The sequence below is a fragment of the Mesocricetus auratus genome, unplaced genomic scaffold (genome assembly GCF_017639785.1).
Source record: "Mesocricetus auratus isolate SY011 unplaced genomic scaffold, BCM_Maur_2.0 Super-Scaffold_100010, whole genome shotgun sequence".
Lineage (NCBI taxonomy): Eukaryota > Metazoa > Chordata > Mammalia > Rodentia > Cricetidae > Mesocricetus > Mesocricetus auratus.
Window position 1 is genome coordinate 49,693,918 of NW_024429194.1, and position 15,105 is coordinate 49,709,022.

The following is a 15,105-nucleotide window of genomic DNA, read 5'->3' on the forward strand; positions in this document are numbered from 1 at the left end:
TTAATTAAAATTAACAAGGACATATAGCTGAGCTGTGTCATATGTTGGGTCAGGGCTGAAACAGCAAAGCAGCCTGATTGCAGCACACTCTTTCCTTGGGAGGTCTGGTTGATGACCTGGGACAGTGACTACTTTTCTGCACAGATTCCTGGCATCCATTTTCTCATATGGGTATGCATCCTAAACACTAAAAGTTCAGCTGACTGTTTATTATGTGTAGACCGTCTGGGTCCTGGATTTGTGCAGAGGACGTGGAGCAGGAGACCGAGATGTAGAAACATAAAAAGCTTTTATTCAGAAACACTGTGGGGAGAGAAGTTCTGGCTGGTCAGAGAAATAGAAAACAATTTGACTTTATAGACCTGAGACAGGGATACAAGTTTCTTTTTGTGATCAAAGGCTACACACAGGATAGAAAGTTGATTTGATATTTCAAGTTCTAGGATATAGGCATGGAAATCAGGATGCTTGACCAGTAAGATGAAGTGGAGTTTATTTGAAGAAAATAACTTACATAGGAAACAAGTGACTGTAGCAGACTCCTGCTCCAAGGATGGAGACCCTGCCACTAGGATGCTCTCTGCAACCAGAGAAGGGGCCCTGAGCCCCAATCTTATTCTCTTTAACCAGTCAAGTCCACACCTGTGACCATTCCCAAAAGGGAGTCACCAGTGCTACAGTTGCGGTGCCAGGGGGCACATAAATATATCGCTACACTAGGGTGTCACAGTTTCTTGGGAGCGCTGATTTGAACTGATATTAAAAGATTTCTAGAAGCTCAGGAATGTTGACCTGAGCCTGAAGTAGAGGACACCCCAAGGTCTCTTTATCCTATACCTGGTACCCTCTGTGCACCTATGAACCCAAAGAGAATCTGGAAATTACTAAACATGCTTACAGGATGTTAGTTCAAAATGTTTACATAGGATATAAATGCACAATTTTCTCATTTTCCTTATGTTCTTCATTGGCTTAGGTTTATGACTCCTTTAAAATTCCTTATAAGATTACCTCTCAAGATATAAAATAAAGTGATTGATTCTTTCTTTAAAACAACAATTTGCAGCTTGCTAATGAAAGAGTTGCTCCTTCTTTGTTCTCTGGCAAGTTACTTAGACATATTTCATGTGAGTTAGTGGGACAATTATGTTTTTAATCTTTTACATGTAATTATTCACTTGAGAAATGGAATGTAACCCCCGTGTAGCCCCTGTATTGCCTGAAACATTTTATGGGGTATAGAAGCTGTAAGGAAAAGGACAGAAGAGGAAGATGAAGAAGCTAAAATGGGCTAGAAAAAAAACCTCAAGAGAGACAATTAAAAAGGAAACATCAACAGGAAAGACGGAGTTAGAATGCAGGAAGCGCACAGAAGTATGCAGAATAAAGAAACAAACCATCAAGACACTGTCTGAGGGTTTCTTTTCTACCTCAGATAGAAAAGTCTCAGTTCCCACCAATGCTGCGGATTCCTTACAAGTCTTGTGCAGGCTGAAGGCTGGTCCTCCAGGCTGAAGATACCCTGTGATAGCTGCCTCAGATGTTAGGGAAACGATGAAAGGATTTTGGAAGCCCTCAGTGATGGTTACACTGTTGCTATAGTGTGGGTGTTGTTTATCTCTCAAAGGCAGGAACAAGCTAGCGAGTTGAGCTTCTCAGAATAGTGGTGTTGGGATGGTGAACATTTCAGAGGTGAGGTCAGGTGGGAAGTGATGTCCTATCTAGAGCCTTGATAGTTCTCATGAGATCCTGGTTACTTCCCATGGGATTGAATTACTAACAAAGAGTGAGTGTCATTGCTAAACCTTTCTCCACCTCTTGTCCTTCCATGTGACCCCCTCTGGGTAAGATCTTGTACCATCAGCTGATATACAATCATCAGAATCAAACTGATACCAGCATCATGGTCTTAGAAAACTAAAGTATGATTGAAATAGAATATATATATATATATATATATATATATATATGCTGCCAACATTTTTATAGCAATACACAATTGTATCACAACCCCAATAAAGGTAACTTCTCACTAACAAGGTGAAAATCCAATTCATAATCTTATAAATAGTGTTTCTCAGTTTCTATAAGGTGGGGCACTGATAAGGCAAGACCACTAACTTGGTTACTGACTGAATTAACTAGCTGACTGGGCAAACTCAGGCAAATATTTATTCTCCAGATCACCTCACTAATTCTTTAACCTGACTGATCCCAAGCATTGCTATCTCATATAGTCAGCATCTTTTATTCAGGAGATTAGGGTAGAGTTACCTGCTCAGGGGACAGCCCACATTTGCCTGCAACTTCAGTGATACAGACTTCAGTGACCAGACCTGCCTGAGGAAAGCCGAACCCACGGAGAGCTGTGTTGGATGGAAGGTTGGTTTTGCAGGCCCAGCCCCGGCAGCGAAGGTTGGGAAATTTGTAAGCATTGTCCATCTTCAGAAGTCCCATTTCTATCACCTGGAGAAACCCAGAATGGATGTGAGAGACCTTGGCCTTCTGTTCATGTCCCACCGTGCAGACACCTCACAAGGAAACCAGGCTGGAAACAGCTCCCCTCTTCACAACTCAGAGAAAACGCCAAAAGACATGGCACCTCAGTTAAATATATCTTGATGTAAAATAATTTTAAAGGATTTCAATTCCTAATTATTATCTTTAATTTTCACACTTTAAAGCAAGTGCAGTTTTTCAACTTTCAGCTATTTCCAAAGCCTTGGATATGTTTATAGCTCCTAAGCAGTGGGGCTATAGAATGAAACAGTATAGATATTTCTTTTTGCTTAAAAGACTAGCTTTCAGCAGTGTCAAATTTTTAAAAGGAGTTCTGGTATCTGCTTTAATGCACATATACTCAACCAGAGAAAATCCTTCCTTCTACCAAATGTGGATATTTACAATGTCTGGAATACTTATGCCTGCTAAGACTGGAAGGTAACACGCCAATGTCGTCTACAGGTGAAGGATGCTGGTGACTATCTCATAATGCACGGACAGCCCCATGAAGAATTACACACTTAATATTGTCTAAGGGACAAAGCTGGGAAAGCCTGGTCTACTGCTCACATCTAGGCGTGTAATGCAAAGAGAGGAAACACAGATGCATGCTTGGCCAAGGTCTTTGGGCTACACTTGTAATTTGCAATGAGAAACTCTATGGTATCCTGCAGTGAGAGTATCCATACCTTCATTATGCATTGGGTAAAGAGTGAATAGTTCCTGGGTGGAATCATTTTGTGTAACACCCTTGGAGAAAGAAAACTTCCTTTAATACACTTACCCATAATGACTCATCCAGGGTGCTCCCTGCATTGCAGTAATGCTCCATGTCCAGGGCCAAAATTCTGCCATCGTTCATGAATCCAACCTGGGGCAGGGGAGAACTGACTGTTGGTACAGGCTCAGGAGGCCAAGTCTATAGAAAGTTTGCTCAGCCATACTTTGGAAAAGCTTCATGGACTCAGATCTGACAGCTGTTTCTTGGATATGGAGCTGACTTAGTTCTCCTAGGAAAACACTATGTGGTAGTCAGAAACAAGACCCAACACTTACAGGCTTGGCACTTGATGTATCATCCACATGAGTATGCCTTTGCCTACTGCCTTGTGTAGATGGCTTTGTGGAGGACTCAGAGTCTCTGCACAGGGTTCCAATAGAACCCTCAGAGATGATGACAATATTCTGTGTCTACATGTACTATATGGTAGACAATAACTACAGGTGGTCATTGTGTACTTGAAATAGTTAATGCAAAAGTAGAACATAATCTTAGTTTAATTGTATTTTGTTAATTTAAATGTGAATTGAAATAGTCATAAGGCACTTCATGGTTTTAATATTTGAGAGTGCAGTCTAAAGGGATATGGTGTCATTAGAGAAACAACTCCCTGAATGATTAGAGCAAGCCCTCCCTCCAAAAATCTATGCTGGCTTCAAGGCTGTTACCTAAATAAGAAACAGCATAATAAAGGTTTAAGATCCTGAGAGACTTTGGTTATCTGTTAAAGCTGTCAGACAACTTTAAAATGTAAAATAGTCTTTTAAGAGGCAAAAGATAATTATTTTCTACTATAGAAACTTTTCTAGGAATTTCTGTGTCATGGTTTTTCAAGATATGCTTGATATATTTAAAAAATGAGGAACCATTGGCAAATAATTGCAATTTCATATAGCACTATTGTTACAGAAATTATTCTATTTTTACCTTTATGTGTGAAAAGAATTACTATCAGATCTACTTTCATGAACACACACAGTCACAGGTTTTCCAATTATTCACTCTGCAATTCACAGGGCTAGCTGGTTCTCTCTCTGCAGCTGACATCTCTGAGCAGAGCAGGAAATCTCATTGAACTGGATGGTAATTAAACGGAGCACAAGAAGTACAAAAAACAGACTGCTCTTTTGTCCTGGCTGTTTTTTCTGTCAACTTGACATCAGCTAGATTCATCTTAGAAGAGGAAACTTCAATTAAGAAAATGTCTCTATAAGATTGAGCTCTAGGCAAGGTGTTGCACATTAATTATTACTAGTGGTTGATGGGAGAACACTCAGCCCATTGTGGGTGGTGCCACCCCTGGGCTGATGTTCCTAGGTTCTATAGGAAACTAGGCTGAGAAAACCATAGGGAGCAGACAATCCCTTTGTGGCCTCAGCATCAGCTCCTGCCTCCAGGATCTTGCCCTGCTTGAATTTCTGCCCTAATTGTTTTCAATGAAGGGCTGTAATATGGAAACGTGGGTGAAATGAACCCTTTCCTCCCTAAACTCTTGGTTATGGTGTTTCACGGCAGCAGTAGACACCCTGACATAGACACGTCTGTTGATGCCCCTTTCCTTCCCCATCAGAGTAGTCAATGCTGCCATGTGCCTTTATAGACTGTTCTGTTTGCAGCGCAAATCCTTCCCTCACTCCTTCCTCTGCTCACTTTATACTTCCCAAGGTAAGGGTGGCGGCCTCCAGTTATTAACATGTCTTCTCCTCTTTCCAGAATGCAGCGGACTGCACGACCATGTCTGAGATAGAAAATAAAGAAGAATGAAACAAGCAAGCAAGTGAGCTATTATTCTGTACTGATATTATACATTCTAGGTGTGTTGGCTCCAAAGGTAATTTCCTGTGGCGAGGTATTAACATCCTCCTTGAAAACAGTGAGATAAATAAATGTAAGCTTCATCCAAAAAGCATCTATTTGATTCAAGAGAGAGATAAGAGAAAGAAAGACAAACACACAGGGTGGAAGGGGAGAGGGAGAGAAAGAAAGAAAGAAAGAAAGAAAGAAAGAAAGAAAGAAAGAAAGAAAGAAAGGAAGGAAGGAAGGAAGGAAGGAAGGAAGGAAGGAAGGAAGAAAGACAAACACACAGGGTGGAAGGGAGAGAGAGACAAAAGAAGAGTGATTGATTTGGGGAGATTAAGTAGGTTATATATATTAAGTAGGTCTATAATAATATAGAACAGATTCTCAATGCTTGGCACAAAAAAACTCACCTACTTAGGACCTGTTTGTGTTGGGTTTCTAATTATTATAATATTCCATTTATTCATTTGTTTGTTTTTTGGTTTGGTTTGGTGTTTGAAATAGGGTTTCTCTCTGTAGCCTTGGCTGTCCTGGAACTCAATCTGTAGACCAGGCTGTGCTTGAACACTCAGAGACCCACCTGCCTCTGTTTCCTAAGTACTGGGATTACAGGTGTTGGCCACCAACACCAGCCCACACATTGTAATATTTTTTTACAATGGGTTTCACCATGTTTTTCAGTAATTGATATGTATTTCACTTGTTACATACCTTGAAAATGACAGATAGACATTTAATAAACTGACATCTTGTTTGTTGTTGGTTTGTCATGTGTGATCTTATATAAATTAACTGTGATTCTTTCTCATTACAAGTGCCAGTATTAAGATTTTACTTCAACTGAGTGTTGGTGGTGCATGCCTTTAATACCAGCACTTGAGAGGCAGATCTCTGTGAGTTAGAGACTAAGCCTGGTCTACAGAGCGGGTTCCAGGACAGGCTCCAAAACAACACAGAGAAACCCTGACTCGAAAATCCAAAAAAACAAAAAGATTTCACTTCAGTTTAGTTGCTTTAACAGATTTGCCCCACTTACTTGCTGGAGGCAAATGCAGTGATGGCTGCCATGATGCTGGTTTTGCCCACCTTTCCTCCAAAGGCACCACCAACACGCCTTACATGACACATGACCTTGTTGACTGAGAGCTTCAAGGTAGAGGCAACTACTTCCTGTGGACAATACCAGTTGTCATTATTGTGGCCCATCTTCAGCAAGACTTAAGGTCATCACTGCCATATCCACAAGCTAAACAGGAAGCCTGTTCCCCTGAGGGTCAGAACCTTTACAAAATTGGATTCCATAATGTTCAATATGATACACAAGACATGAGGTTCATGTTGTTGTGATAAATGACAGAGAGGAAAATATCCAATAACCTTACCATCACCTACAACCATGCTTGTGGATATTTGGCTAGAATGACATTGCCAACAGTACTATTAATGTTACCTACTTATTTCTACAGCAGTGAGATATTTCTGTGCCTGCTAGAACTATATCCAGAGTATCCTTATCACGCTAATTCCTCAGGTATGTTTCCTGAAACAGTGAGGTCATGGTCTTCATGGCTTCTCTATTTGCCTTTTTCTACATTTAATATCTTTACTGGGTACTGTGGATAATGATTAATTGGTCATCCCAGAATGTGGGTTCCTGTTTTGGTCATCCTAATGTATATAGATCATCCTGTCTTAACAACTGTTTTATTTATTGCTGGGGAACCCAAGATGAATGGCCCATGGTCACACAGGGAATGGAGCAGAAGAGCTGAGAAGAGCAGTCATTTGTTCCCTCTTGGTGATAGACCTTCCCCAGTGTCCCTGTTCACATTCATGAACTCCTCCTCCTCCTCTGGGTTCTTGGTACCTCCCCACGCTTCTGGATCCCTCCACTTTGCTCCCTGACTTTTAAATCCATGCTTAGCCCAATCCAGCAGGCATCATCTCCTTCCTTGCATTTGAGTGCCTGGGACACGGACATCGGAAACTGATAATTTCAGAAGAGACAGGTGGGTGAATGAATGAGTAGTGTTTGTGCTGCAGAACTGCCAGGGACAGCCTCTATTCCAATACCTCACTAACTACAAAGCAAACTAAGGCGTTGTTTGTAGGATTTCCTGGGTGGTTCTGGCCCTTCCCACACTCTCCTTTCTCTTAAATCCTCCACTCATGTTCTTTTTGACCTAGTGGCTTTAGTGCCTTGCCACTTCTTTTCCAATACTGTGTCCTGACTGCTTCTTGTCAATTGGGTACTATCAGCTCGATAGGACAGGCATTTCTCATTTCCCTTTGTTTCTTAACAGTCAAGAGAACATCAAAAGATGCCTGCTGGTTGCATAACTGATTTTAAAACTATGGATCCACAAACAAAGATGTCTCTCTACTTTAATATAAACCCTTTTCTAAGTTAGGAAACTATATGGCTGTTATATCCAATTTTATTTGTGTATTAGGACTTTAAAAAAAATATGTTGTTTTGCCTGTAATTGTTCATGGTACATTTTGCTGTCAGAAGACATTGAGCCACATCCCCCACCCACAATGACCCCACATTACCTGAATATATCTGGGAAACTGTGTGGACACATAGACATCAATTTCTCCATCCTCTCCTTTGGGCACAACAAGCATGCTTTGGGTTTCCATATAAAAATGTTCCTGGCCGCCTATATGTATTTCACCTGGTTTTGGAAAATACTTAAAAGTCACAAGCCAACAGATAAAACAGGCAGTCTCTCCCACCCACTCCCTTTGTCTCATGACATGGAAACTCCATCAAGTGATCTCTAGACAGACAAGCCACAGTGAAAGTGACAAATAACGACATTCAGCTTTCAAGTTAAAAGCACAGGGGTAGAGAGGACTCTCATACCCCTTAGTATGTGCAGCTAGATCCCTATGGAAAGAGAGCTGAGTTTCTAGAGTCAAAATTCTGTGACAGGGGACTTCTAGTTCCAAGATGAGATGGAATATTGTGTGTCCCCCAGCCCCCATTACTCCCACTAAATACATCTAATCACCTAAACCTTAAATGTAAAGGGATTTAAGAAATGTGATAGTTAATTGTGCAAAATGGAATCATTAGTGTCATATCCAACAAAAAAAATGGCATCAAGAAGCCATTGGGGAAAACACTCACTGTTTGTTTGTATTCCAAAGCCATCTCCCAAGCCCAACCCAAAGTGATAAGGCCTATCTGTAAGTCCACTAGTCTAATTGTTATCTACCAAATAATGACTCATGCCTGTCAGAATGTATCTGTGTCCTGCTAGTGATGTTGCCAGTGTCGCTGGGCTTTCTTAAGAAGGAACTTGGATAATCTTTTCTTCACCAACAAACACTGACTTTTCCTTTGTTATCTAGATAAAAGATAATTGTGTTTCTATTTCTCGTATATTGTACCAAATAAATCCATTCTATATTCTCTCTCTCTCTCTCTCTCTCTCTCTCTCTCTCTCACACACACACACACACACACACACACACACACACACACACACACACACACTATAAACTGACAGAAGTTACTAAAGAGTAGACAGGAAAAGCAGAGTGATTAGGGACTTCAGGATACAAGGAAAGGATCCCATTGGCAAGTGTCTTTCAGGGTAACCACCATCATGCACCTCATGTGTGTCAATGTTGGTTCTAAAGAAGCCAGAAATCTCAAAACTCCCACAGGCAATAAAACCTCACTCCCAGTACAGAGGCAAATCAAGGCGTCTTATTTGTAGGATTTCCTGGGTAGTTCTGGCCCTCACCACACCCTCCTTTCTCCTGAATCCTCCACTCATGTTCTTTTTGATTTAGTGCGTTTAGTGCCTTGCCACTTCTTTTCCAATACTGTCCTAACTGCTTCTTGTCAATTAGGTGCTAAAGCTTGAAAAGACATATATTTCTCATTTCCCCTTTGTTTCTCAACCTCCGAGAGGACATCAAAAGATGTGCTGGTTATATAATTAATTTTGAACCTATAGAAAAACAAACAGCCTCATGAAAGCCAAAAGGACCCTAAGGAGAGAAGCCTAGGATGACAGAATCCCTTCAGACAAACACACAAATCTGAAAAATGTAATGAATAGACAAGAAAAAAGGAGAGTCTCCTAAGCCATGTGACAAAGTAAAGGGACGTTGACCTTTGTGTCACTGAAATCAATTATTTGAGAAGTCATGGTTGACTATTTCTCAAACTTCACCGAAAATATGAACACACAGATTTAAGAAACTGAGTGACCCCAAACTGGGTAAATCCAATGAAATCCTTGGCATGACACAGCAAAGTTCAATTTTTTAAAACTAAACACAAAACTATCCTATCATGAAAGCAACAAGAGAAAATGTCAGTGCCTGCTTTACAAGAAAGAGCACTTCGAAGTACACTCTATTATTTCTCCTCAGTAACCATGGTGACCTGAGGAAGTGGTACAGAACTTTTGTACTGTAGTCAATTCAGAATTCTGTATTTGGTGACAATGTCCTACAACAATGAGAAGGAAGTCACAGTAACTGGACAGGCTGGGATTGGACGAGAAGATGCCTATTTCTGGGTTCCTTACACCACTTGGGATTCCACCAGAGGCACAGGGAAAGGTGGTATGGAGCCAGGGACCTATGCTGTAGGCAGATGTGAGGCTGTGGGATGATTTCTAGAAGGCAAAGGAAGCCCTAAACTAGACATGCCCTGAATGTTTCCCAGCTGCTCCATTTTAAAGGAAGTTTTACCTTCAAGAATTTGATCAACCATTTTGAATGCTTCATCAACATCCCCACACTCCAGTTTCCTTTCTGAATCAAAGAAGGACTTGTGTTGTATAGCTTCCTGCAGAGAGTAGAAAGTGAGGCATCCTAGGTTAGAAAACCTGCCATTGGGAGTGCCAAGTGCTGTGTGAAATGATCAGGTCTGGATAGCATCCCCCTTGTGGAAGGAATCCAGGCACTCTCCCACTGGCCCTGGGAAGATAAGCTGAAAGCTTCAGAAATCCCCCAAGATTTCTCCAAATGCAAATGTGCCCAGTGAGTCCAAGGACACTGAGCCTGCTCAGAAAAAACCTAATACCTTGGGGAACCAGAATGGAATTATTGTTTTCTAGGCAGATGTTTCTCTGGGATTACTAATTCACTCTATGTAACCTAGGCCACTTAACTCACTCAGACCCAGACAGAGACATCTTTCCATGGTCATTTCCTCCACTTGCTAGTGTGTGACTGTAGGCCTCTCTGGACATCATCTGTGGCAGGAATGCATACATCTGACTGTAAAACGAGACTGTAAAAGACATGGATGGCTTATGTGCCATGTAAGTGCTAGCTAAAACCACTAATGACTACAACCAGAGACTCTGCCTGCTAAACTCTAGCTCCTCCTTCAGGGCCATGAGCTTTTCATTCGCACAGGGCAGTGGCGCACCAGGGGCCACCAGCCATGGATTGATGGTTCACATAAGGCTTGCCTGGGTACCACAATCCCAGTTGCTGATTGTTCTCTGGGTGCGTTTCCTGAACACTCCTTGTTAGGAAGGCTGTAATAGGACTGCCACGTGCTGAGAGTTGGGCAGAGCTCTCTGACATAGACTGGCAGCTGCATGACACAGGAGAACTTCATCTCAGTTCAAAATGACAGGTGATTCTCATGCAAGACCAAGTCTGGTGTTTTCTGCAAGCAATTAGCAGTCTGGTAGTTGAGAATGAGATAGAAAGGGAAACGGCTACGCACAACTTTCATTTGGCTGTGAAGCAAAAAGGGGGAAAGTGAATACTTAGTCACTGGTAAAGATTCCAAAGACAATTTGATGAATCATTACTCAAATAATTTCTTTCAGAAGTAATTACAACTCAAAAACAAAATTTTCAGGGAAAAAATATACAAAGTAGCCAAGAACACCATGCAATGAATGAAAGAAAGAAACTGAAAGGGGGGTTTTAGCTTCAAACAGGCCAGAAAAACAATATAACTTCTTTATTTTTGTCCTTTTCACGTGACTTTATATTAATTTGAAAATACTAAGGGAAATTTCCAGAAGCAAGGACCATGTTCCTAGGTGTAAGGCATGACAGGAAACACACTCAAGGCTAAGTGGAGACACTGGCCAACAGTTTCCTCATTGTAAGATAAGATGAGCCACACAGTGTGCCTGTGGCACAGGAGGCCTCTGCTGTCAAGGAGTCACCCTCAGATCTGCTCCTGTCTGTGCCCTTCTCCCCCATTCCGAGAGAGGCAAAACTGGATGATGTGGGGCACACTTGAGAGCGTGGGTACCATGAGAGCCTGGAAGCCTTGCTTGTTAACATTGATGCAAAGGCCATGTTGGAGAACCACGGGAATGCATAGGTGACTACTATCATTTCATGGGGCAAGTCATACAACCTCTATAACTTTTCAACTTTTATATGAAAATTAGGATAGAAATGTGACACACAGTTTTTCCATTTGCCAAAATTCTGTAGGCATCATATGATCCATGTCTCCTGGATATATGAGATGTGCATTCAAGAATAGGAAAGTGGTGTCTACTGTATGCTTTATGGAATATCTTGTCAGTTCCCATTGTGTACCTGACAAAGCATGAGACACTATGAATTTGAGCTATAGGACAGGTTTTGCTACCACGGCTGCTCCTGCTGCCCACTCAGCACTTTGCCCTTTCCCCTTCCAAACCATATTAATGCCTTTGTTTATGTCTCTACACCCTAACAGCCCATTCACTTAAAAAAATCTAACCAACACCCATCTCAGTTGTGACAACAGCTCTTCCTTCCATTCATCTGGTCAGTCATTAATCCAGAGGTAGGCATGGGACAGATGTGGACAAATGAGTCTGGATCTCAGGACCTGTGTTTGGAGCACTGGGACAATCGTGTGGCTCTCCTCACAAACATGAACAGAGAGCACAAGATTTTCAGCTGCCCTCTCTGAGGACTCAGGGGAGGAAGTTCTGCTGTGAATGGCAGAGAGGAGACAGAAAGAGCCAGGTTCCTGGGGAATTGCTGATGCTCACACTTGGAGCCCATGGATTCCCTGGGCTCTGGAAGCCACTGCATCAGATTTTCTTATCCCTATGTAACAGACATGCCACTCACACCTGCTTTTTGGCTCCTGAACTGCCATCGACTTGATCTCATACCTCAATCGTTAGGATCAGAGGCTCCAAGTCTTGGTAGACAACCTTCACTCGCTTTGCGGCTTGTTTTGCGTGTGTCTCAGAATCTGCAATCACGGCACAGACAAGATGACCCACACAGTGTACCTGTGGCACAGAGAAGAGGGCACACAACACAGTGGCACCTGTCATTGACTGTGGCCCTCTCTCCCATTCTGAGAGACACAAATCTCTGCTTGTGTGGGGTAGACATCAGAGGACAGGTACGATGTGCAGCCTGGAACTCTTGATTGATTATTTAACATTTAAAGGCCATAATTTTACATGTAAGTAAGTTTACATGGTCCTGCCTAGGGGTGCTTCAATCCTGTCTTTGTTGTACTGCAGTAGCCTGAGATCCCAAAGCCAAAGCATATCACTTGAAGCTTTCAACTGGCCTATGTTAGAACAGCTTCTCTTGGCTTCACACCATCTGGGAATCAGCACATGTAATATACACATAAATTAAGTATGAGCTCTCACTTCAGGAATTACAGTAGGTAGGGGAGTGTCTACAACATATAAATGAACTTCACACAAGAAGAAAGGGTGGTCTTTGGAGTTGAGCTGAGCTCAATTGAAAAATACCATGGGATACATAACAGTGCGGAAGAATGAATCATTGATTGGTTCAATCAGAATCTGACTTTAGAGAGGGAGGGAGGACTTTCAGGTCAAGAACCAGGGATCGCCGGGCGTTGGTGGTGCACGCCTTTAATCCCAGCACTCGGGAGGCAGAAGCAGGCAGATCTCTGTGAGTTCGAGGCCAGGCTGGACCGACAGCCTCCAAAACAGAGAAACCCTGTCTCGTAAAACCAAAAAACATAAAAAAAACAAAACAAACAAACAAAAAAAAAACAAAAAAGAACCAGGGATGACTACATACTGGGGAGACCAACTTAACTCAAAACGTGCATCGTGGACCACTGGGAATGGGGTAATAGATAAACAGACTTGTGGGAGAGGTTTGCAAATCACACAAACCGTTCTCTGTGCATTTGTTCTTTGACACTTCTTGGCAGCATAACATTACATATAATTATATAAAAATAATATAATATAATAATATAAAACTCAGAAATATCTATTTCTTTTATTTAAAGACAGGATCTCATGTATCCCAGGCTAGCCTCAGATTCATTAAGTAACTGAGGATGACCCTGAAGTTCTAATCCTTCTGCCTCCAACCACCGGGTATTAGATTAACACACAACCATGTCCAGTCTAAGTGGTGCTGGCAGGGATGGATCCTGGGGCTTCCTACACACCAGGCAAGCACTCCAACAGCTGAGTCACATGCACCCCCAGCCTTGAAAGCAGCTCACATAACCAATCAGCTTCACCCAAGTGGGAAATGAATAAACTTCAATTCATACCTATTAGAATATCAGTAGTTCATAATTACTGCTCAAGAATACTGAATTCTTCATGGTATGACAAATTAGACACTATCTCTATGAGGTGCCATTAACTGGGAAAGTTGTTCAAAAAGAAATCAAAAAGGCAATACCTCATCTGTGGCCAGAAACGTCTCTGTGCCAAAGGTGTTTGCTTCCTGAAGATGATCTGCAGTAATGATGTCCACCACGCCTGGCAGGCTGAGCGCCTCTGACAGGTCCATGGACCTAGGAAGACAGCAGACAGCATCACAAGGCAGCCTCCTGGCCCACAGACACTGAGAATGTAGCAGTTGGGAAATAAGGAGTTGGGGAGGTAACTGCTCTAACAATTCACCACCAAGCACAGGGGCACAGTAAAATGACTCTATGCAGGACATTTGTGAGGAATCCTACGTTCCAATCCCATTTCATCTCTGGTGTGGGTGTCACCAAGCCTCCGTTTACCCTTTCCACACCACTACTTTCTACTAACAGAGCAGAGTTAGACATCGGGGGAATCTCCTAGCTGTGGGTGAGGACACTCACACAATCTTGGCGTGTGCTCTTGAACTGGTTACAAAGGTCAGGAAAAGCTCCCGGTCTATTGCAGGCATGTCGTCACAGTAGATGGCCTCACCGGTGGCATGCTTAATACCAGAAAGGTGCATGACAGGACGCCCAATTGGGTCTTGAGGAAGCTGCTTTGGGTCTACATTCTGTTTAATAAAGAACCAACATCTAACTTTTATATTTCTATGGAGACTGTAGGAAAATCACAGAGTGTGAGTCTACCATGAGATAGTAGCTATGTGAAATTATGCTTAAGCCAGAACACTTCTGAGTGTGAAAACTGTCACTATTTTCACTATTCCAAAGAGCCTATTAGCACAATTTGGTAATCAAATTGGAATGTGGAAACATGATACATTTTTATTTTCCTTAGTTTTTGCAATGCAGATCCCACATGACTCTAATGGGAAACTGCACTTGTCTAAGCACAGGGATTTCAGTCTCTCTTTAATATGCAACCAGATTCACACTGGGGGATTCAGGCCTGAGCAGGGATCTGAAGCTGCCCCAACATCCACTAGCTCTTCAGATCCCACCTGCTCAGCTTCCCTGATAACCTCCCACCTCCTTAGAGACCTGACTGGCGAGGAAAAGAAAAACAGATGATAAGGCATCATCAGGCATGCTTTCTCAAGTGCTGCAGAGGTAGACATTGATTTCTCTGAAAAAATCTTCCTAAAAGTACCAAAATCATATTATATTAGGCTCTCAGCTTGCCCATTATTTGAGTGAAAAATTACCCACATCTCATTTTTGTTTTTTAAAGAATACTCTCAGAGATTTTTTTGTTTCCATCCTAAAAACAGAATTCTAGGTAACTTATAGGCTTGGACACTGAGTAAATGTGTTCACAGGGATTTATAAGGCTTCTGGAGCTTTCTATTATTAATGCTAACACCTTTTTACTGTAAATAATGGAACATTTCACAACTGTGAA

The 15,105-nt window shown here is 41.9% G+C and overlaps 1 protein-coding gene across 3 annotated transcripts in view; it reads right to left on the reverse strand.

Annotated features, from left to right (window-relative positions):
• Positions 1–15,105, reverse strand: part of LOC101842897 (aldehyde oxidase 1) — a 60,350-nt gene that overhangs the window by 18,929 nt on the left and 26,316 nt on the right. For all 3 annotated transcript variants that reach the window (XM_040753588.1, XM_040753589.1, XM_040753590.1), the window contains 9 exons: positions 14,145–14,314; positions 13,730–13,844; positions 12,205–12,327; positions 9,806–9,902; positions 7,640–7,764; positions 6,120–6,253; positions 4,934–5,021; positions 3,287–3,373; positions 2,275–2,466 (listed from right to left, as the gene is read on the reverse strand). In XM_040753588.1, coding sequence (XP_040609522.1) covers positions 2,275–2,466; positions 3,287–3,373; positions 4,934–5,021; positions 6,120–6,253; positions 7,640–7,764; positions 9,806–9,902; positions 12,205–12,327; positions 13,730–13,844; positions 14,145–14,314 — 1,131 coding nt within the window. The remainder of the gene's footprint in view (positions 1–2,274; positions 2,467–3,286; positions 3,374–4,933; positions 5,022–6,119; positions 6,254–7,639; positions 7,765–9,805; positions 9,903–12,204; positions 12,328–13,729; positions 13,845–14,144; positions 14,315–15,105) is intronic.